Source organism: Globicephala melas, chromosome 5 (assembly GCF_963455315.2).
Source record: "Globicephala melas chromosome 5, mGloMel1.2, whole genome shotgun sequence".
Lineage (NCBI taxonomy): Eukaryota > Metazoa > Chordata > Mammalia > Artiodactyla > Delphinidae > Globicephala > Globicephala melas.
Genome location: NC_083318.1, coordinates 106,664,369 through 106,689,618, shown reverse-complemented (window position 1 = coordinate 106,689,618; position 25,250 = coordinate 106,664,369). Strand labels below are relative to the sequence as shown.

General features: G+C 38.9%; 1 protein-coding gene across 1 annotated transcript in view; it reads right to left on the bottom strand.

Moving 5' to 3' along the window:
• The window catches only part of DCHS2 (dachsous cadherin-related 2), a 148,055-nt gene that overhangs the window by 103,768 nt on the left and 19,037 nt on the right, over positions 1-25,250 (bottom strand). The window contains 7 exon segments of the mRNA XM_070045535.1: positions 7,191-7,290; positions 8,608-8,800; positions 10,240-10,273; positions 10,758-10,800; positions 10,803-10,869; positions 11,545-12,571; positions 13,566-13,802. Of these exon segments, the coding sequence (XP_069901636.1) occupies positions 7,191-7,290; positions 8,608-8,800; positions 10,240-10,273; positions 10,758-10,800; positions 10,803-10,869; positions 11,545-12,571; positions 13,566-13,802 (1,701 nt within the window).

Genomic DNA, 25,250 nt, shown 5'->3' with positions numbered 1-25,250 from the left:
TATTTCTGCCTTGCAAAGAGGTACATCTGTACCATTTTTCTAGATTCCGCATATACGCGTTGACATACAATATTTGTTTTTCTCTTTCTGACTTACTTCACTCTGCATTTTCTAAATATGATTTACTTTGACCTTAAGAATATTTAATTTTCATAGAGATTCACAGATGCTTGGTGTTCATAATCATATGTCTTTATACTCAATACCAATTTTTGTCCATTAACTAGTATTTTCCTGTCAGTAAAAGTTGATTTGCATTTCAGATTACTGAAAATTATTCATTTAAAGTGGATGGCTGGTTGATTTCTAATTAGGACATAGAAAAAATAATATGATTTTACATTAAAATTTTATTTTATTTTATTTTTTTAACATCTTTATTGGAGTATAATTGCTTCACAATGGTGTGCTAGTTTCTGCTTTATAACAAAGTGAATCAGTTATATATATACATATGTTCCCATATCTCTACTCTCTTGCATCTCACTCCCTCCCAACCTCCCTATCCCACCCCTCTAGGTGGCCACAAAGCACCGAGCTGATCTCCCTGTGCTATGCTGCTGCTTCCCACTAGCTATCTATTTTACGTTTGGTAGAGTATATATGTCCATGCCACTGTCTCACTTTGTCCCAGCTTACCCTCCCCTTCCCCGTATCCTCAAGTCCATTCTCTACTATGTCTGCAACTTTATTCACATCTTACCCCTAGGTTCTCCTGACCAATTTTTTTGCTTTTTTTTTTAGATTCCATAGATATGTGTTAGCATACGGTATTTGTTTTTCTCTTTCTGACTTACTTCACTCTGTATGACAGACTCTAGGCCCATCCACCTCACTACAAATAACTCAGTTTCATTCCTTTTTAAGGCTGAGTAATATTCCATTGTATATATGTGCCATATCTTCTATATCCACTCATCTGTTGATGGACACTTAGGTTGCTTCCATGTCCTGGCTATTGTAAATAGTGCTGCAATGAATATTTTTGTACATGACTCTTTTTGAATTATGGTTTTCTCAGGGTATATGCGCAGCAGTGGGATTGCTGGGTCATATGGTAGTTCTATTTTTAGTTTTTTAAGGAACCTCCATATTGTTCTCCATAGTGACGTATCAATTTACATTCCCACCAACAGTGCAAGACGGTTCCCTTTTCTCCACACCCTTTCCAGCATTTATTGTTTCTAGATTTTTTGATGATTGCCAGTCTGACCAGTGTGAGATGATATCTCATTGTGGTTTTGATTTGTATTTCTCTAATGATTAATGATGTTGAGAATTCTTTCATGTGTTTGTTGGCAGTCTGTATAGCTTCTTTGGAAAAATGTCTATTTAGGTCTTCTGCCCATTTTTGGATTGGGTTGTTTGTTCTTTTGATATTGAGCTGCATGAGCTGCTTGTAAATTTTGAAGATTAATCCTTTCTCGGTTGCTTCACTTGCAAATATTTTCTCCCTTTCTGAAGGTTGTCTTTTTGTCTTGTTTATGATTTCCTTTGCTGTGCAAAAGCTTTGAAGTTTCATTAGGTCCCATTTGTTTATTTTTATTTCCATTTCTCTAGGAGGTGGGTCAAAAAGGATCTTCCTGTGATTTATGTCATAGAGTGTTCTTCCTATGTTTTCCTCTAAGAGTTTGATGGTGTCTGGCCTTATATTTAGGTCTTTAATGTATTTTGAGTTTATTTTTGTGTATGGTGTTAAGGAGTGTTCAATTTCATTCTTTTACATGTAGCTGTACAGTTTTCCCAGCACCATTTATTGAAGAGGCCGTCTTTTCTCCACTGTATATTCTTGCCTCCTTTATCAAATATAAGGTGACCATATGTGCATAGGTTTATCTCTGGACTTTCTGTCCTGTTCCATTGATCCATATTTCTGTTTTTGTGCCAGTATCATACTGTCTTGATTACTGTAGCTTTGTAATATAGTCTGAAGTTCAGGAGCCTGATTTCTCCAGCTCCGTTTTTCTTTCTCAAGATTGCTTTGGCTATTCAGGGTCTTTTGTGTTTCCATACAAATTGTGAAATTTTTTGTTCTAGTGCCGTGAAAAATGCCAGTGGTAGTTTGATAGGCATTGCATTGAATCTGTAGATTGCTTTGGGCAGTATAGTCATTTTCACAATGTTAATTCTTCCAATCCAAGAATATGGTATATCTCTCCATCTATTTGTATCATCTTTAATTTCTTTCATCACTGTCATACAATTTTCTGCATACAGGTTTCTTGTCTCCTTAAATTACGTTTATTCCTAGGTATTTTATTCTTTCTGCCACGATGGTAAATGGGATTGTTTCCTTAATTTCTCTTTCTAATCTTTCACTGTTATTGTATAGGAGTGCAAGAGATTTCTGTGCATTAATTTTGTATCCTGCTACTTTACCAAATTCATTGATTAGCTCTAGGAGTTTTCTAGTAGCATCTTTAGGATTCTCTATGTATAGTGTCATGTCATCTGCAACCAGTGACAGCTTTACTTCTTCTTTTCCAATTTACATTCCTTTTATTTCTTTTTCTCCTCTGATTGCAGTGGCTAAAACTTCCAAAACTATGTTGAATAATATTGGTGAGAGTGGGCAACCTTGTCTTTTTCCTGATCTTAGTGGAAATGGTTTCAGTTTTTCACCATTGAGGATGACGTTGGCTGTGGGTTTGTCATATGTGGCCTTTATTATGTTGAGGTAAGTTCCCTCTATGCCTACTTTCTGGAGGGTTTTTATCATAAATGGATGTTGAATTTTGTCGAAAGCTTTGTCTGCATCTATTGAGATGATCATATGGTTTTTCTCCTTCAATATGTTAATATGGTATATAACATTGATTGCGTATATTGAAGAATCCTTGCATTCCTCAGATAAACCCCACTTGATCATAGTGTATGATTCTTTTAATGTGCTGTTGGATTCTGTTTACTAGTATTTTGTTGAGGATTTTTGCATCTATGTTCATCAGTGATATTGGCCTGCAGTTTTCCTTCTTTGTGACATCTTTGTCTGCTTTTGGTATCAGGGTGATGGTGGCCTAGTAGAATGAGTTTGGAAGTGTTCCTCCCTCAGCTATATTTTGGAAGAGTTTGAGAAGAATAGGTGTTAGCTCTTCTCTAAATGTTTGATAGAATTCACCTGTGAAGCCATCTGGTCCTGGACTTTTGTTTGTTGGAAGATTTTTAATCACAGTTTCAATTTCACTGCTTGGGATTGGTCTGTTCACATTTTCTATTTCTTCCTGGTTCAGTCTCGGAAGGTTGTGCATTTCTAAGAATTTGTCCATTTCTTCCAGGTTGTCCATTTTATTGGCATAGAGTTGCTTGTAGTAATCTCTCATGATGCTTTGTATTTCTGCAGTGTCAGTTGTTACTTCTCCTTTTTCATTTCTAATTCTATAGATTTGAGTCTTCTCCCTTTTTTTCTTGATAAGTCTGGCTAATGGTTTATCAATTTTGTTTATCTTCTCAAAGAACCGGCTTATAGTTTTATTGATCTTTGCTATTGTTTCCTTCATTTCTTTCTCATTTATTTCTGATCTGATCTTTATGATTTCTTTCCTTCTGCTAATTTTGGGGTTTTTTTTGTTCTTCTTTCTCTAATTACTTTAGGTGTAAGGTTAGGTTTTTTATTTGAGATATTTCTTGTTTCTTAAGGTAGGATTGTATTGCTATAAACTTCCCTTTTAGAACTGTTTTTGCTGCATCCCACAGGTTTTGGGTCGTTGTGTTTTCACTGTCATTTGTTTCTAGGTATTTTTTGATTTCCTCTTTGCTTTCTTCAGTGATCTCTTGGTTATTAACTAGTGTGTTGTTTAGCCTCAAATGTGTTTGTCTTTCTTACAGTTTTTTCCTGTAATTGATATCTAGTCTCATAGCACTGTGGTCAGTAAAGATATTTGATACAATTTCAACTTTCTTAAATTTACCAAGGCTTGATTTGTGACCCAAGATATGATCTATCTTGGAGAATGTTCCATAAGCACTTGAGAAGAAAGTGTATTCTGTTGTTTTTGGATGGAATGTCCTACAAATATCAATTAAGTCCATCTTGTTTAATGTATCATTTAAAGCTTGTGTGTCCTTATTTATTTTCATTTTGGATGATCTGTTCATTGGTGAAAGTGGGGTGTTAAAGTCCCCTACTATGATTGCGTTACTGTGGATTTCCACTTTTATGGCTGTTAGTATTTGCCTTATGTATTGAGGTGCTCCTGTTTTAGGTGCATAAAAATTTACAATTGTTATATCTTCTTCTTGGATTGATCCCTTGATCATTATGTAGTGTCCTTCTTTTTCTCTTGTAATAGTCTTTGTTTTAATGTCTATTTTGTGTGATATGAGAATTGCTACTCCAGTTTTCTTTCGATTTCCATTTGGATGGAATATCTTTTTCCATTCCCTCACTTTCAGTCTGTATGTATCCCTAGGACTGAAGTGGGTCTCTTGTAGACAGCATATATATGGGTCTTGTTTTTGTATCCTTTCAGCCAGTCTATCTCTTTTGGCTGGAGCATTTAATCCATTTACATTGAAGGTAATTATTGATATGTATGTTCCTATGACCATTTTCTTAATTGTTTTGGGTTTGTTATTGTAGGTCTTTTCCTTCTCTTGTGTTTCCTGCCTAGAGAAGTTCCTTTAGCATTTGTTGTAAAGCTGGTTTGGTGGTGCTGAACTCTTTTAGCTTTTGCTTGTCTCTAAAGCTTTTAATTTCTCCATCAAATCTGAATGAGATCCTTGCTGGGTAGAGTAATCTTGGTTGTAGGTTTTTCTACTTCATCACTTTAAATTTGTCTTGCCACTCCCTTCTGGCCTGCAGAGTTTATGCTGAAAGATCAGCTGCTAACTGTATGGGGATCACCTTATGTGTTATATGTTGTTTTTCCCTTGCTGGTTTTAATATTTGTTCTTTGTATTTAATTTTTGACAGTTTGATTAATATGTGTCTTGGTGTGTTTCTCCTTGGATTTATCCTGTATGGGACTCTCTGTGCTTCCTGGACTTGATTAACGATTTCCTTTCCCATATTAGAGAAGTTTTCAACTACAGTCTCTTCAAATATTTTCTCAGTCCCTTTCTTTTTCTCTTCTTCTTTTGGGACCCGTATAATTTGAATGTTGGTGTGTTTAATGTTGTCCCAGAGGTCTCTGAGACTGTCCTCAATTCTTTTCATTCTTTTATCTTTATTCTTCTCTGCACTACTTATTTCCACTATTTTATCTTCCAGGTCACTTATTCGTTCTTCTGCCTCAGTTATTCTGCTATTGATCCCTTCTAGAGAAGTTTTAATTTCATTTATTGTGTTGTTCATCACTCTTTGTTTGCTCTTTAGTTCTTCTAGGTCCTTGTTAATGTTTCTTATATTTTCTCCATTCTATTTCCAAGATTTTGGATCATCTTTACTATCAATATTCTGAATTATTTTTCAGGTAGACTGCCTATTTCCTCTTCATTTGTTAAGTCTGGTGGGTTTATGCCTTGTTCCTTCATCTGCTGTGTGTTTCTCTGTCTTCTCATTTTGCTTAACTTACTGTTTTTGGGGTCTCCTTTTCGCAGGCTGCAGGTTCATAGTTTCAATTGTTTTTGGTGTCTTTCCCCAGTGGCTAGGGTTGGTTCAGTGGGTTATGTAGGCTTCCTGGTGGAGGGGACTAGTGCCCGTGTTCTGGTGGGTGAGCATGGATCTTGTCTTTCTGGTGGGCAGATCCACGTCTCGTGGTGTGTTTTGGGGTGTCTGTGGCCTATTATGATTTTAGGCAGCCTCTGTGGTAATGGATGGGGTTGTGTTCCTGTCTTGTTAGTTGTTTGGCATAGGGTGTCCTGTACTCTAGCTTGCTGGTCATTGATTGGAGCTGGGTCTTGACATTGAGATGGAGATTTATGGGAGATTTTCGCTGTTTGATATTACTTGGAGCTGGGAGGTCTCTTGTGGACCAGTCTTCTGAATTGGCTCTCCCACTTCAGTGGCACAGCCCTGACACCTGGCTGGAGCACCAAGAGCCTGTCCTCCACAGGGCTCAGAATAACACGGAGAACAAAAAGAAAGAAAGAAGAAGATAAAATAAAAGAATATAAATTAAAGTAAAATAAAATGAAATAACGTTATTAAAATAAAAAAAAATTATGAAGAAAAAAAACTTTTTTAATTAAAAAAAAAAAGTAGACAGAACCCTAGGACAAATGGTAAAAACAAAGCTATACAGACAAAATCACACTCAGAAGCATACACATGCATACTCACAAAAAGAGAAAAAGGAAAGAAAAAAAAAAAAAAAATATATATATAGTTGCTCCCAAAGTCCACATCCTGAACTTGGGATGATTCCTTGTCTACTCAGGTATTCCACAGATGCAGGGTACATCAAGTTGATTGTGGAGATTTAATCTGCTGCTTCTGAGGCTGCTGGGAGAGATTTCCCTTTCTCTTCTTTGTTCGCACAGCTCCCGGGGTTCAGCTGTGGATTTGGACCCTCCTCTGCGTGTAGGTCGCCTGAGGGCGTCTGTTCTTCGCTCAGACAGGACAGGGTTAAAGTAGCCGCTGATTTGGGGGCTCTGGCTCACTCAGGACGGGGGTGAGGGAGGGGTGCGGATGCGGGGTGAGCCTGCGGCAGCAGAGGCCAGCGTGACGTTTCACCAGCTTGAGGCACACCGTGTGTTCTCTTAGGGAAGTTTTCCCTGGATCATGGGACCCTGCATTGGCGGGCTGCACAGGCTCCCAGCAGGGGAGGTGTGGATAGTGACCTGTGCTCGCACACGCTTCTTGGTGGCGGCAGCAGCAGCCTTAGCGTCTCGTGTCCATCTCTGGGTGCCGCGCTGATAGCCGCGGCTCGCGCCCGTCTCTGGAGCTCCTTTAAGCGGCGCTCTTAATCCCCTCTCGTCACGCACCAGGAAACACAGAGGTAAGAAAGTCTCTTGCCTCTTCGGCAGCTCCAGACTTTTTCCCGGACTTCCTCTCCGGCTAGCTGTGGCGCACTATCCCCCTTCAGGCTGTGTTCACGCAGCCAACCCCAGTCCTCTCCCTGGGATCCGACCGAAGCCCCCATTAAACTTTATTTTTTTTTAAAGGTGATTCTAGAAAATAACAAATGTATTTTGTTTGCAATATGGTGCTATTTTCGGTGTTAACTATTTTCCCAGAAGGAGGCAGATGGTTGGTAGACAAAAGAGGAAATTCTAAAAACTCTTAATCCTTTATATATAGTAACTTTTACCTGAAGATACTGAATATATAACTTCTGCATTGTTTCCTTCATCAAGATCCTTTGCAAACACAGTTGTAACCAACATATTTACTGGTTGACCTTCCAGAACCTGTCATTAAGACAAATGACTTACAAATTAGTCAGTGAAATTTAAAAAAGAAATATCAATGAATCTTTAAGTTACAGAACACATTACTACTAAGCATTATTTTTTAAAACTACTTTTAAATCCACACAAAATGCAAATGTCTACCATATAAAAGTTATATGGGTGTAAAACCATGAAAAAAATCCACATTACAAATTTAAATGTTTTGCTCAATTTGAACAAATTATCTGCAGCATTTAATCTAATTTTGAGAAAAAAAGGAAATAAAATTGACTAAAAAAATCTTAGATTTTTGATGCTTTTTAAGAATTCTGGCATTTTCTTATTCATCCCTTTCTTTTAAAAGATCCAAAATATGCTAAACATAAACATAAGCCATTATTTCAGGAAACATACCTTATTAATTAACAGAAACTTTCCTGAAATTCTGAAATGTACATGTGGAATTGAGCTCCAAGTTTAGGGTCTTACTGCCTAATTAAGCCATGATACATAAAATGATATATTAATAAAAATCATAAGGATAGTATCATAATGTTCTGCATTGGTAGAATTTTCTTTAAATATGATTTTGGAAGATAAAGTTAAAGTTATTAACTTCCTCAATACCTATTTCGAGGTTTTCAATATGCATACCTGATCTCAATTTGAACGCCCAATTGTTGCAGAGCAATAGCTTCCCAACGTTTTATTCATATAACCCTTTCATTAAAAAAAAAGTATGAGTTCCTCCAAGATACATTTATTAATTATGTACATGAACTAATATGCTAACTTATTATGTACATTATAAAACATACAAAAACATGGAAATGAAAAAGATAAGATCATGTAAATATAATGAGAAGTTTCCACATGTGCCTGCAAAGATCAAATGCTACAATCTCTGGCTGCACGTCCCTCCACTTTAGAGCTACAGATTGTTCTCCTATCTTCAAGTAACCATCTTAGAGATGTGTTTCAATTGCCCACAAGGAGCTGTAGACAAAGAAAGGCATGCAAATTACTGAAAAAAAACAAGCCATGTCTGAGCAATACTGATAATGAAGTACCATGACGTTTGCATACAACAGACAGAACTACATTATCATAAAACCACTGAATGTGTGATCCCAATTAGCACATATAAGCATTTTCTTTTCTTGTTTTAATTGTGTTTTTTTTTTTTTTTGACATGTGGACAATTCTAACTCTAGAAATGTATGCATTTCCACAGAAGACTGACTGGATAAATTCATGCTTTTTACCACAAGATGGTGCTCAAAACAAGTAACTAAGAATACTACAAACGTTGCACGGCTACTTGGCTCCACATACCTTGATGTGTAATTCCTTCCCAGGGAGGCACTGTGGGAAATACGGCCTGTTATCGTTGATGTCAGTAACTGAGACATACACCAGCGCGGTGGCGTTTCGAGGATGGGAGCCGTGGTCGGTCACTAAGACAGTCACCTGATGGTGCACCCGTTGCTCATGATCCAAGGCCACCCAGCTGATAAGTTCGCCTGAGGAGCACAGAGCAGGATGAAAGAGGCTGACGCTTGTACTAGAATTGTGGCTTTATGAACCACCAATTAAATCTCAGACCAATTCCCAGAAAGGAAAATCAGATATAAAGCTCTAAAAGCACAACTTCCAAGACCACATGCTTTAGTAATCTAGCTCTGCTGTTGAAAGAATTTTCTGAAGTTTCTTCTGCCATCTTCAATTTGTCATTCTTTGTATTTCAAATTATCTACCATCAACCATTCGAACTAAAGAATGAATTCATAACAACAAATGATAAAATACTCTGTGGTAATTTAATAATAATTTAGAAGATTTAAAGTTACAGCACGTCTCCCTTCATACTGAATATACAGAAAGCACCTCAGCTCTGACATCACAAGGTCTGGTTTGGGCGCCCGTTTCTTCACCTCAGGCACAGAAGGACCTCTCTGACCCTACCTCCTAGGGCTATCAAACATTAACGCAATCATAAATTTAAAAGGACTCTGTAAGCTGTAAATTATTACGAACGTGGGAGTTGTTATCATTACTTAAGATAATGGCAAGGTACCTTCATGAAAATCAAATACATTCCTAGGTGATGGTTTGTCTTTTATGTATAGAGTTATTTATTTTTATCTCACAAAATATATGTATAGTGAGGACAGTGACTTCCCAAATAACTCTTCATGCTTTACAAGCTATATTTTACATATTCTTGCTCAAAACTGTTTTCTAGGCGACTAGCCTCGTGTTTCATCCACAGACTCCGGCATAAAATTGTAACTGCCTCTACCTACCGCCAAGGGCCATCTCTGGTAGCCCATCTCCCGCTGCAGAGTTTCAACAGACGTTAATATCCTCACTATTTATGAAAATATCTATTTGTGATAAAGTAATCGAGAAGCAACTACTACCTAACATTGCCATTACCAAGATCTGTTTGCCCTCTTCCTCCAAATGAAATATGTAGAACAATTGACAGTGTGTAGAACAAAACAAAAAGTGAAATCAGGAACAACAACAAAAAATTCATATTTGGATAAGTTGCTGAATTGGTGAAGGTATAATGCAGTGTTTACCATATCCAATTATATATCAACTATATTTATAAAGTGTTTACTATAAGTGTGATTCTAACAAAAATGACAAAGACCACAGCTGCATCTTTAAAGTTCCAAAATGCAATTCTTCTAGGAAAACCCTAAATCCTGAATGGCAAACAGATTTTTATTTGCTGCACCAACTCTGACTGACATGTAGCAGCTGTTCGAAAAGACTAGGAGGCTCAGCCGGGGCTGGGCGTGGGGGTTCCACATAGGGTTCCGTGGGAGTGAGGTTTCGGGTCACTACCTGAGGCTGCTCAGAGCCCCGGATGTGGAGGGCGTGCCTGCGTGCTGCGCATGCATGCCACGCACTGGAGGATGTGGTCAGCCCCTGCGCTGCCCCGCTGTCCCCAGCCCCAGTGAACAAGAACAGCTTACGAGTATGTAGCCTTCCAAGCCCCTTCATAACACTTTAACTCTTCACCACCACCCCCCACACACACACCCCCAGAGCGGGACACGGAGCATGGCAGCAATTATCTCCTTTTTTCAAGGTAAGGAAACTGAGTCCCAAGGTGAAGCTTCTTGCTTCTAGCCGTACAGCAATTCTAGGAATGGACACCTGGTCTGAATCTGGACTAACTGTGGGAAAGAGAAGATCATGGGGGAACCGAATGTATATTTCAACTTCTTTCGAAAAAAATAAATTACCGAGTGCAGTAGAAAACCTAGAGAACTATCTAACACGTGGAAGTAAAGAGCAAGCCGGACCATCCTGTGCAGCCGGTGCAGTTTGTGCCTTGCTGCGGGGCCCAGCTCAGGACTGAATGGGAGCCGAGATCCAGCTTGCAATCTCGGCAGGACTTGTGCCCTGGTGTAAAGCTCCATCTGCTGGAGGAAGGGGCACCTTTTCCTAATCCACACGATAGGTACTTTGAAGGTAATCAGAATTGAATTCAAATTCTGTCCCACTGTAGAGCAAGGGGCACCACGTACAAAGGCCACAATATGAATGGTGCCTCCTGGAATTGTACAAAGTGGTGACCTTCTCACTTCTTTCTAGCTCCGTGACCTTGGGCATGTTACTTGAGCTACTCGAGTTTCAGTTTCTCCAACTATGTGGTTGCAGTATAAACATAGTTCATTTGTAGGTATTTGCAGGAATTAAAGACTTTGTAAATGTATACAATATAATAACATTTGTATATTTAACCTAACTAATTAAGACATGAAAAAAGCCTCAGTGTAAATATTTGCCCTTTCTATGTTTCCCTCATCAAAATGAGAATGGAGAAATATATCAAAAGAGTGACTTTGAAATCTTAACTTAAAATCTTAAAAAGTGGATTATTCTCTAGTTTTTCACTGATGACATTTATACTTTATAAAATATTATTTGAAAAATTTTAAAGACATCTACAAATGAAAAAGAGTGGTTGGGCGGGGGGGTGGAATTAGACTTTACACAAGAATTTATCTAGTCCATTTCTGAATGTACCTCTAATTCAAAATAAGAACCATATACGGACAGTATGTGGGTGTGAGGCAAGAGAAATATGAATCATTTAAGGGAAAATTCTGCTCAATTTTGACTTCACTTTAAAAATCACAATAATATAATCAAGTAAGATATTTACTAAAAACTGTAATTTTAACTATATGTTTGCTAAAAGATTTGAGTTTTGTCAATTCCAATTTTAAAGGAATAAGTGCAAGCTACAAAATGCTACCTGTATTAGGATTCATCTTGAAGAATTTTCCATCAGACAAAAGGAAATATGACAGCTGTCCATTCTTCCCTGAGTCTCTGTCAATTGCTGTAATTTTGCCTATTACCCCTTGGGGAACAGGACTCTCCTTGACTTTCAGAAACAAGACATCATGCAAGAAGGTGGGGGAATTGTCATTCTCATCCAGGACATGAACAATTACTGAAGTGCTCACATTTTGTGACATTCTGTCCTCTGGGATCCAGGCAAACACTCTAAAATTATATGTTTGTGTGGATTCATAGTCGAGCTGTCGCCGCAAATAAATCCAACCCGTGTAAGGATGGATGCCAAACGCAGCCGAGTCTGGGCCGGACTCCAGCGAGTACAGGAGCTGCGGGGGTGTGTGCTGTGGGCCAAGCTGGCAGGCCTGGATTTTCAGGACCGGGGTCATCAGTGAGAGGGACTCACTAACTTCCGCTTGATAGACCAAATGCTCAAAAGTTAAAGACGGCTTTTGCTCTTGTTTTTCAATAATGACCGTCAGCACTAACAGGGATGCCTGAGGAGGAACGCCGAGATCCTGGGCCATGAGTGTCAGAGTGCACTCCTGGGGCCCAGCGCCTGCCAGGCTCTCGTTGAGGTACACCACACCAAGCCCCGAGTCAACAGAAAAGATGCTCGGGCTCTGACTGGCAATGGCATAGCGGATGACCCCGTTGGGCCCGCTGTCTTTGTCTGTTGCACGGGCGTGGTACAATGCTGTGCCAGTCATTGTGCTCTGGGATATCGTAACCCCATCGGAGGCTTTGTGAAACACTGGGCGGTTGTCATTGACATCGATGACAGTTATGTTGACCTCTGTGCTGCTGCAGGTGGGGGAGCTGCCGAGCTGTGCCTGGATGGTGAGCACAACCACAGGCTGTGTTTCGTGATCCAGAGGCTTCTGGGTTCGAATGGTGCCCAGCCATGGGTGAATAAAGAACTTTCCGTCCAGATCACCAGAGGAGATCCTATAAAGAATTGGCTCTGAGGAATCTGAAAAGGAAAAAAAAAAAAAGAACAAAATGAAAAGAGAAAGCAATCACTTTATGCCAAAAGAATGTACCTACTGGAAACAGAACTGAAGCATTAATGTATATCATATCCACAGAGAATATGATGCAATGTCTCACATCTTCCTCGGCTCTCCAAAGCCTGTTGATAAGTGGACACATGGTTTCAGATGTATTAGTGGACAAAAGTAATGTCCAATGGACAAGGCACAAGCCGTGGGTTTCACCATCTTCCTTACCTCTTCTTGTATTAAGTAAAAGGGAAAGGTATTCAGAAAATAATGTGGATGCCTGTTTTACAGTCTGTTTTATATATTTGAGGAAGCAAAGTCAAGTTTACACTGGTGTTTCTCTATGATATCTACCAATAAAAAGCAAATACCCTCCATAAAATTTAAGGAAAGGAGAGAAGATGGGTTAGGGTTACGGAGCATGACAAGATCTTTGGACAAGTAATTCACTTCTAAGAATTTTTCTTGCAGAGAAATTTGTACAAGTCATATAAGGATATTTGCTTGAGTATTATTTGGACTAGTAAAAATGATTGTAAATCATTCAAATTGATAGCAAAAGGGAAATGTTTAAATAAATACAATGCAACTTTTAATTTTAATGAGATGAAATGATGTCCAGTTACTTGGAAAACTGTCCACAATATACAAAGTGGGGAAAAATGGTCATTGTAGAACAACAAAGATAGTTGGATGTATTTTCATTAAAAAATTTTTGGAAGTGTGTGTGTGTGTGTGTGTGTGCACGCGCGCTTTGAAGAATGGGTTAAAAGTACCTGTTACTTTTGTGATTAGAAAAACAAAGTACGATAAAAATAATGTTGAAAGAACAAAGAGCAAGCCATAGATTGTATGGTCTCAATTCTTGCATGGAGAAAAGGAAAGATTTATTCAAGACTGTACAACCTAAGAAAATATAGAAAATGTTCCAGTAATGGATTTCAATGCAGCATAAGAGGTACTTACTCAAGGACTCTTTTGCTTTCACTGTCCCCACAGGACTGTCTTCAGGCACATCTTCATAAACTGAGAAAGTATACTTAGGCCTTTCAAATTCAGTGGGTGCCAGAGTTGTCTGAAGAATGTGTATGGTGACTTCAGCATTAGTGACAGATGTGAGCCCACCACCATCTCGAGCACAGACCATCAGCAAAAGTGTGGTGGATTCCAAATGACTAAGAGTTGATGTTAGGTAAATAATCCCTGGGTAGGGGAAGGAGAGAATTAAAAACCAGATAACATGCAATAAATACTGATGAGCCATAGTAACACCTGATCTGTTCATGCTACTGTGATGGTTAATTTTATGTGTCCACTTGACTGGACCATGGCGTGCCCAAATATTCAGTGAAACATTATGTCGCATGTTTCTGTGAGGGTGTTTTTGGGTAAGATTAACCCAAATGGATAGACTGAGTCAAGCATATTGGCCTCCCTGCTGTGGGTGGGCCTCATCCAATCAGTTGAAGGCCTGACTAGAACAAAAGGGCTGGTCCTCCTCCAAGTAAGAGAGAGTCCTCCTGCCGGACTCTGTTAGACTTGGGACACTGGTTTTTTCCCTTCCTTTGGAATTGAACGGAAACATCCTGGCTCCTCCTGAGTCTTGAGACTGCCAGCCTTCAACCTCGAGCTACGCCATTGGTTCTCTGGATCCTGAGTTTACCAACTCACCTGCAGATCTTGGGGCCTGTTAATCTCCATAATCACAGGACTAATTCCTTACAATAAATCTCTTTATATTTATCTTTATATGTCTTTATATTTATGTATCTCCTGTTGGTTCCATTTCTCTGGAGAACCTTGATACATCTACTTTCCAATCAAAGAACTTGAGCATATTTGCAAAATGATGGTCCAAATTCTGTCAAGTAAGCAATATTTCCAGAGCTTAAATGTTAGACATCTTGGAAGAATATCAATTCACCAGAAAAACAAAAACTGTTGCCTTTGTTAGGCCTTCCTACCATATCAGCAGCCCAGGATGATGGACTAGCAGAGTATACCCCGTAATCCAAGGTAGTCTAAGCTAATGCAGGGTTGTTGGGTGATCACAATCTACCCAGGCACCAGGATCCTAAATCTACAGATGAAATTAAAGTTTTATCTTCTGGGGTATTTGCCATTTGTCCTGAACAAGACCATGGAGTGCAGCACTTTTTTTCAAGGAACTCCATTTTTTTTGTTATTGATGAGAGGGTATAATATCAGTGGCTGTGGGTAGGAAAACTTCAAAAATGTTAAAACCATGGGGATAAGTTAGGCTTATACACAGAGTGTTTGTGAGAGGAGAAGGTCTTAATGGATAAGTTGGGGAGAGATCCAGTAATGCTGAGAAAACCAATCATTTAATATGGCTAACACCACCCATTGGTGTGTTAGTGTGAAAACATGAAAATAGATAACCAGCTTAGAAATGAAAATGTTAGTTGTAGTTAACAAAAAAGAAAAACAGACAAACTTTTAAATGAATTTACAAACAAATAAATGTGGCTGAACTGTATGGAATCTATCACAACACAATTGGCTGTAAGTATTAGTTAAATGAAGGACTACTGCAGTTTTGCCAGTTTATGAGAAGCTTGCAAAAACATCAGAATTATCAGTTTTCTAGGCATAAAAAAGGTGACACCCATTTGATTTCTTTCTTTTTTTAAATCAAATCTTCCCTCTTATAACTCCAATTCCTTGTTCCTATTTCCATTAGAAATTTAGTGAATCTGTCTTATTTCTCCTTGGCAAACACATCATCAATAACCAAAGCCAAATATCTCATCAGACCTGCTCCAGGCACAGCATCCCCATTTTCTTATCTGACATGATTTTATGCCATTTCTCTTGCAGTTCCTTTCTCCTGAACATTCTCGAAGTTGATCCAGGAACACATGGTTCCAGATAACAATCTGACTATAACAAAGAAGAGTATAAACATTCTTTATTGGAATACTTATAAAATACTAATGTAACCAAGTATTATCACACCCACTTTTAGCAGCCGTGTTAAAATCGGGGTTCACACTGATTTGCTGGTCCACCAAAGCACTCAATACTCATCACACTAATTTCTAAGTCAGGTCTTTCCCTTCCATTATTGATTAGCTTCAGAATTCTTCTTATTAAAGTCTTGGCTTGATTAAAAAATAAAACTCAAATAATGCAAAAGTGTCTGTCTACAGAAGAAAATGAAAAGTCTCTCTACCCCAATAACCCCCCACTCCCTGGGCACAGAGTCTTCTAGAGTTAACTCAATTTTAATTATTGAGACTTTTTTAAGAGTTTTATTTTCCACTCTTGATGATTATGACAATGAAAAGATTAATGTGTGCCTCAACTAGACCATAAGCTGGTCTTCCTGCCTTCAGACTGACTCCTTCTAAACCATTCTTCATACTTGTATTAGGATAGTCTGCCTAAAATCCAAATCTCGGCCTATCAGTGCTTCCCCCAGTTTTCAGGGGAAGTTCAAATGCTTTATCATAATAACCAAGCCACACAATTAGCGCTTTTGCATCTCTGTGGCCCCATCTCACCATTCTCTCTGTACAGGACATTTTGCTCTTGGCACAGTCAACTCCTTCTAATTTCCAGAATAGATCTTGCTCTTTCTTTTGGATTGCTGCATCCCCTTCCTGGAATAACTTCATCTTCTCTGACAATGATTTCTACTCATGTTTTAAAGCACAGCTCAACTTTCACCTGGCGCAGATGACCTTCTCTTACCTTCCACTCTCTTTCAGAGACCACTCTTCCAGGATCCCACAGTGGCCTGAGTACGTGTGCCTATCATACATTTACTACATTGTACTTTAATGGGTTTTGTCTTTCTTATCATTCATTCACTTATTCATTAGTTTACTCCATGGTTTATAAATAAAATCAAAAAACAACATTTTGAAAATATATAAACAACAATTTAGTATACATAATAACTGAAGAGTTCTGTAACTAAGATGAAAAAATACAGGTAAGCCAAAAGTTAGGGTAGCAGTGGATAAGGGCAGATAACTCAGATAAGAAAGAATAAAGTATGAATAAATATGATAATGCTCAAACTCATTAAAAATAACAAATGCAAAATAAAAATAATTACCTCTTGTTTTCACCTCTAATGTTTGCTAAAACTTTTAAGTGATATTATGCAGGGTTAATAAAGGGTGTGGTATGGATGTACACTGTCCAAAAGGCACTTTTGGCAATATTTATCTAACAGTAGATTGTTCATGTTCAAAACCTAGAAACCTACCCTCAGATCACCTTTGAGAAGGCACAGTGAGGGTGGTGCTTACCACCCAAGGGGGACTGCAAGACCAGTGTGGCTGATGGTGGTACTTCTGAGGGGAATGATTCTCATATACAGGAAAATGAGAAGTTGATAATTAGATACATCAGTGACATTTCTGAATAAAGAGAGACAAAGATAAAATCTTATAGCAGCAACAAGAGAAGAAAAACTGAGAACATATAAAGGAAAAATTCTTTGACAACAGACTTCTCAATGGCAACAACAGAGGTCAGAAGTTAATGAAGTAATATCGTGAAAGTTACAGAAGAAAACAACTGCCTACCTAGAATTTTCTACTCAGATAAGCTATTTTTTTTTAATGTATTTATTTATTTTTGGCCGCACTGGGTCTTTGTTGCTGGACACGGGCTTTCTCTAGTTGCAGTGAACGGGGGTTACTCTTCATTGCGGTGTGTGAGCTTCTCATTGTGGTGTCTTCTTTTGTTGCAGAGCACAGGCTCTAGCTGCGCGAGCTCTGTAGTTGTGGCGCACAGGCTTAGTTGCTCCGTGACATGTGGGATCTTCCCGGACTAGGGCTCGAAACTGTGTCACCTGCACTGGTGGCTCTTAACCACTGAGCCACCAGGGAAGCCCCAGGTAAACTATTTTACAGGAGGAATGTTGGATCAGTCAGGGTTCTCCAGAGAAGCAAAAACGAATAGTTGAAATAGATAGATAGAGACAGAGATAGAGATGGGGGGAGAGAAGATAGACAGGGAAAGAGGGGGAGAGAGATAAGGAAAGAGAGAGGGAGAGACAGGGAAAGAGAGAAGAGAGGGAGAGATTTATTTTGAGGAATTGGCTCATGTGGGGGTCAGTCAGTCTGGAATTTGTAGGGCTGGCTGGAAGGCTAGAAATTTCTACAGGAGTCAATGTCACAGTCTTGAGTTGGAAAGCAGTCTAGAGGTAGAATTACTTCTTCCTGGGAGGACATCAGTCTTTTCTCTTAAGACCTTCAACTGATCAGAGAAGACCCACTCACATTATGGAAGATTATTTGCTTTGCCCAAATACTACTGAGTTACATGTTAATCATATCTAAAAAACACCTTTACAGCAATATCTAGACTGGTGTTTGACCAAAAATTAGGTACCATAGCCTAGCCAAGTTGACACATAAAATTAACTAGCACAAGCATAAAATAAGACCAAGACAGTTAGATAATTTACTTCTTACAAACTATCACTGAAAGAATTACTAAAGGGAACAACTGTTTTCTGATACTAAATACAATGACCAACCCTCCCCTTGAAAGCAAGTGCTGCAAAAAAATAAAAACATAACCTCTTAAATACATTTTAAAAATTGACAGTAAAGAAGTTAAAAAATTAAGTGATGTCAGGAACCCAGAGCATATGCAGCATACTGAATTTGGCTTTGGCCTTCAGTGTATTTACCAAACCCTGGTGTCCTTGAACTTTTCTTTTAATGATTTTGTGGAACTCTGGGGACAGAAGACAAGACCAGGGCCCTTGGGGATGGGAGCAGGTTGGAGAGGGAGAGTCTTGCAGGACTTCCACCAATAAAATTAGATCCACAAAACTTTCAGTGTAAGAGGGAGCTAGAAATAAACCCCTGCCTCCCCAGTGAAATTTTATGACTTGAAACCTAGTGCAGAACAGAGGGGTAAAAATCTCCTTTGAGAATTCTTAAACATAAGCCAAACTTCACACTAGTTTGTAGCCTATATTCACAGTATAGGATGATGTGAAATTTCTTTTTACCTATTTTGATTTATTTTGTATGGCCACCTGTTCTCCTGCCCCTACGTGAAAATTCAGGAAGCTCCTACCACCTCCACAATCACTAGCAACCAATTAAAGTTCTTTCTGTGACCTTAAGTCACAAAACAGTCTCAATTTAATAACTAGAATATAAATGTCTTTAGAAGAATCAAAGTGTAAACTTGAGTTAAAGTTCAGGTGGGGAAAAGAATCTGAAAAAGAATGAATATATGTATGTATGACTGAATCACTATGCTGTACACCTGAAACTAACACATGACTGTAAAGCAATTCTACTCCAATAAAATTAAAAATAAATAAATAAATAGGTATAATTTAAGGCAAAAAAAAAATAAATAAAGGTCAGGTGGAGCACATGCTGTAAGTCAGAAGTCGCTGGCTGCTTCTCTCTCTCTTCCTCATATTGCTAATATGAGTTTCTGAACCATCTCGGTGCACCTGGGGGGAAAGGAGGGGATGGGAGAAGATTGGGAACATTCTCACTGGACAGGCACCATCGCAGTGATGTAGCGTCAGTGCTCTTCCGCCTGGGCAGTTGTTTAGAAACCACCTTCTATCACTAGTGTTTTTGTGGCTTTTTTGGAGAAAACTTCCATCTTCTAATCTGAGGCTACCTTAACAGACATAACCATATCCCTCGTCAGACTGTTCACTTACTGCTTCCTTGCCTCCTGAAAAGCTAACAGCGCTCAGACCTCTCCCTCTGGCCTTAGTGAGCAGGACCTAAAACAGCTCGACACCAGCTGTCTCCACCCCAGAGGACCACGGGCCCCACAAACTCCAGGAACGGCTTATCTTCACCCTAGAAACCCCTTCTTTCTTCCACCGTCCATCATTCCTGCTCTAGATTTTTCAGGTGAGAGACAAACTTGAGTCTGTTAGCCCCGAACCGCAGGGGTTAATACTCAGTTCCCTGACTGGTGAAGTGCAGGCACCCCACCTGGGGGTAACCCACAAATCCACAGCAGCTCTCTCCAAATTATCAACCCTTTTATCTCCAATTTAGAAACCTTTATACTTCTGACAAGGTGGGTAAAGTTCAGTAGAAAAATCAAACTGCTTTTCAGTTCCCTCCTTTGTAAATAATCCTGCACAGGATCCCTCTGGTATATATCTTAGTAACTCAGCCCTAACTTCCATTTTCATTTCTTGTTACAAATGCTTACTAATCTCCCTCTCCACATCTTCGTTTATATTCTTCACTTCTCCTGAATCACTATCGTTCTTCCCCCACTTGCATATCCAAATCTGAGCCCTCCTGTGAGGTTCAGCTCAAGTTCCCCGACTACTCTAGATTCTCCCAAGTTCTCTTCTGAAGGTCTGCTCTCCCTGTGGTCCTCATGTCATCAATACGTGGAGTTTACTCTTGGAATTTCTGTTTCAGGGAAGACAAATGCAAAGTCACCTTAATGAGACATGAGACAGTGGGAGTCTATGGCTTACGCACTTGATTGTATCTGAAATGTATCTTTTAAATGTTCTAACCCAGAGGGTTGACGATGAGTCCAGAAAAAGTAGGTAAAAGAGAGGTAAATGTTAAGCACACAAATTCAGGCCCAGGCTGTAAAAGAGAAGTGGGAACAGCCTTCAGGTACTTCCCTCCCAGTGAACGGCAGAGTAATGCAGAGCACTGTGAGTCAGCAGGCCTTCACAGTTCTGTTCTACTGGCAAGAGCATCTTTATTACGGAGAAGATCCATCCGGCTATTTTAATCTGGTACCACTAAACATTAACATTATCTCATTCCCTTCTTTAAAAATCAACGTTTCTCTGTAAACTTTCCCAGACTGATTTGGCTTTCTCCATAGTGTGCCTGAGCGGAGAAGGCAAGCTGGACACGAAGCCTTAAGAATTCAGTTCCTGTGACAGTTACGGTTTTTCACTATAACCTGGTAATTGGCATTCAGTTTGATACATCAAAAGAAAGAGCTTGCTTAATGTAAGCCTGAAGATAAAATAATTTAAGTATGGAATGCCATCTGTTGAAGATTCTTAGGAGCCAGACAGCTGGGCTTCTTTTGGTCAAATAACTATACTACAGTGTGTGGCCATACTCTCAATACTTGACCTTCGGAATGTAATTATTGAGTCTGGCCTTCTTCCATATTTTTTTTCCTATATTTCCACATATGTTTCCATAGTTTTCTGTACTCTGGTCTGGACTGAGTATCTATTTCTTTTCCAGTATTAAACTTTAAAAATTATTGTAATTTCATAATATGATTTTTTAATTTATTTATTATTGAGATATAATTGACTATATACTATTGTATTAGTTTTAGATGTACAACATAATTTGATATATGTATGTATTGTGAACTGATTATGAGAATAAATTTAGTTAACATACATCACCACACATATTTATACATTTTTTCCTTGTGATGAGAACTTTTATGATCTACTCTGTTAGCAACTTTCAAATATACAATATAATATTGTTAACTACAGTCACCATGCTGTACATAAATCCCCAGGCTTTATTATCTTATAACTGGAAGTTTGTACCTTTTAACCCCCTTCACCCACGTCACCTGCCCCACTCCACCCCCAGCTCCGGCACCCACCGATCCCTTCTCTGTATATTATATGCGCTATTATTGTCGACTCAGCTGGACTGCAAGTTTTCTCGTGACAACAGCTCCATCTCATTCTTTCCTTTTTTCTATCAACGACCATTTATTGTGTACCATCTACATTCCAGGAAATGTGCTAGTAACTGGAAAGGCGGTAGGGAGCAAAATAGACCGTGTCTGCAGGGTACAGACATTAATCATATAATCAAAAAATATGTAATTATAATATAAAGAGAAGCTGTGCTAGAATATAAACTGGGACCTGATTTAATGTGCTTGGGGAGGGAATCGTCAGAAAACACCTCCATGAAAAAGTGACCTATAACCTGAGCTCTGAAGGATGAGTTAGGACATTATCTAGGTGAATATGTGAGTGTGGGAAGAGAAGAGGATAGAGAGCCATCAAATGTTCTGTGCAGAAGGGAAAATGCATGACGTGCCTATGAAGGGAAGCATGGTGGGCTCAGGGAAAGGAGGAGAAGGAGGAAGAAAGAGGAGGAGGAAGAGAAGGGGAAGAAATAGTTGGTGTAAAGAATGAGCACAGGGCTGCCCTGGTGGCGCAGTGGTTGAGAGTCCGCCTGCCGATGCAGGGGACACGGGCTCGGGCCCCGGTCCGGGAAGATCCCACATGCAGCGCAGCGGCTGCGCCCGTGAGCCATGGCCTCTGAGCCTGCGCGTCCGGAGCCTGTGCTCCGCAACGGGAGAGGCTGCAGCAGTGAGAGGCCCGCGTACCGGAAAAAAAAGGAATGAGCACAAAGATTAAAGAGAATTACTGGAGCTCAGGCCACAGGGGAAAGGAGGGCAGGTCATGAAGGGCCTGGGAGACCATAACAAGGATTTGGTCTCCGGCCAAAGAGCCATGGAAAGTCATCGAAAGATTTTAGGCAGGGAGGTGAGATAACCAAATCTGTCTTTCTATAGTTGAACAAGTTCCATCTCATGCCTATATGTATGAATTTTACTAGGCTTCTTCTGAGCCAAGGACTACTTTTTTGGCTTACAAAGCCAACTTTGTGCAGTGAAACAGTTTCTACTAGAGATCAGTAAGGAGCTAGTAAGTTTCTTTGAATGAACAGTCACCACTTAGAAGAGGAGAGTATTAAGATTAAGTGTGCCCTTCTATATGCGGAATATTTCAAAACATTCACTTCTAAAAACATTCAAGTATAAAGGGGAGCTAGAAAACTCACTTACTTGAATTCAACATTCTTAAATAGACTAAGCTGTCTACTAAAAGCTGATGAACCAGAAAATGTAGCTGTAAAAATATATATATATTACATATTATATATATATAAAATAATAAAACAGTAAGTAAAATCAATAGCTCTCTTTACCTGTATATTAGCCAGCTTAAGACTTATGACATTATATTTTAAGACTTTAAAGTACAGTGATTATTTGGCTCTCATTTTTTTCATGACACTTGCAAATTATCATTAACCACCAGTTCAGGGGATCAATTTTAACTTTAAAAAATAGATGTTGATTCACTTACAGAGCACTACTTATTTTAAGTTTTAGTTACTGTAGTGCTTAGAGTTATACATACTGATTATAATGTGCAACAGTATTTGTCTATGCTATTTATCTTGTCACTTATTTAAATAGAGGAAATTGCTGGGATGAATTTTTTTAATTGATAGACTAATAAAAGAACTTAAAGACAAAGGTCTTCTCTTAAATCTGATATACAAATAAAAGCATGTTCTTCTACTAATTAAGCAATACTTTTAGAATCAAGCTTCCTAGAAAAGATGGGATACTCTTCACCAAAGTAGTACTTCGTAGTTAGAAAATAACCTATAGGTCATTACTAAAAGTGAAAGCTATGGGATAGTTAAGAACAAAAATAAGGGACTTCCCTGGTGGTGCAGTGGTTAAGAATCCACGTGCCAATGCAGGGGACACGGGTTCGATCCTTGGTCTGGGAAGATCCCACACGCTGTGGAGCAACTAAGCCCATGCACCACAACTACCTACTGAACCTGCGCTCTAGAGCCCTCGAGCCACAACTACTGAACCTGCGTGCTACAACTACTGAAGCCCGCATGCCTAGAGCCCGTGTTCCTCAACAAGAGAAGCCACCACAATGAGAAGCCCACGCACCACAATGAAGAGTAGCCCATGCTTGCTGCAACTAGAGAAAGCCTGAGTACAGCAACAAAGACCCAACACAACCCAAAAAAAATTTTTTTAAAAAAGAACAAAAATAAGCACAAAATCATGACCTTCACCAAACATGGAGTCTGTAATTTTCTCAAAAACAGAGACAGACCAAAAACTATGGGATATCAATATCAATTTCTTATTGATTATTGATATTTATGGTGTCCTTCCTATATTCCTTTTGTGAGAATATAGAAGCTTATTCACCAAATAGATGATATTGTACTCTTTATTTTCCACACAAATCTGGGTAACTAAGCTGCATTGGCTGAAAGGAGTAGAATGAATATTTTGAATTTGTCTATCTCATACTGACAACTAAAACAGTTCTTAAGAAAAATGTACCTATTTTGGAAGATTCCACTGAATTCTATTTATTCAACTGAAAAGAGTAAATAAATCAACAGAATAATTATTATTTCAAATAGGCTTATATAGGAAGTCACAATGAGAGATCATTTCTATTTTATTTAGTTGAATCAATGGAACTTACATTTATCTTAGCTTTGACTTTAGTTTTTTTTTAAAAAACCATAATCATGGGAAGAGTTTTTTTATATATATAAATTTATTTATTACTTAGTTTTGGCTGTGTTGGGTCTTTGTTGCTGCGCATGGGCTTTCTCTAGTTGCAGCAAGATGGGGCCACTCTGTTGCGGTGTGAGGGCCTCTCATCGTGGTGGTTTCTCTTGTGGAGCACGGGCTCTAGGCACATGGGCTTTAGTAGTTGTGGCACATGGGCTCAGTAGTTGTGGCAAACGGGCTTAGCTGCTCCTCGACATGTGGGATCTTCCCTGACCAGGGCTCGAACCTGTGTCCCCTGAATTGGCAGGCAGATTCTTAACCGTTGTGCCACCAGGGAAGTCCCATGGAAAGAGCTTTGAAAGGGAAATTCGAGAAGTAAAAGTGTCAGGAGTACTACTAACTCCTTGAGCAAATCACTAAGTCTCTTAGGGTTTTCAGTCTCTTAATTTACCATGGGCATAAAAACATCTGCCTTGCTTATGTCATATGTTGATGTAAGGCTCAAATAGGCAATATATGGAAAAGATGTCAAAAAATATTGTCTGAGATGGAACAGTATAGGGACAGATCACAGGTCTAAGATGGGGTTCAAGTCCTATTATGCCATTTACCAACTGTGTACCTTTAGAGAAGTCACTAAATCCCTTTCTGCCTCAATTTCTTCCTCCACTAAATGAGGGAGCTGATCTGTAAAGTCCCTTCCATCTCCAAGAGTCTGTGATCTTATACTGGAAAAACTAATGAGAAAACCCTCTAACATGCTTTTGTTTCCCATGAAAGTGACATACACTGATTAGGTGCTCATGATTAATTTTAGTCTCCGTCTTGCAAATGAAAGAAAGTCACTTTTGGGGGGCATGAGCAAGTTCACATCCCATATGAAATAATGTGTGGTATTAATTTGTTAACTATACATCAGAATGCTCTGAATGTAGGAAAGTGACAATCATGAAGAATTATGAGAATCATTACAAGGTATGAATACTGAGTGTAAAACTAACATTAGAAAAGAATCTGCCCTTGAGATAAAAACAGACTTTGTGCTACATTACTTACAATCCCTGTTAAAATCCACACACTCTGAACAAACAAGAGATTACAACTAAACACAGAGGCAGGGCTGGTTTAACTCATTCAGTTGCCCTTTTAATTCCTTGTTTTTCCATGATATTCAACCTGGCTTTTATGTGCACCACAACTAAACCCAGGACAGGCAATAAGCGAGGCAACGTAAGGTCTATTGTCAGATATATGAGAGCAAGCAGGAATTTTTGTCTGTCTTATACACTGATGTATCCCAAACACCGATAGCACTGCTTGGTTCATATCTGTGGAAACAATGAACTTGCTTCCATT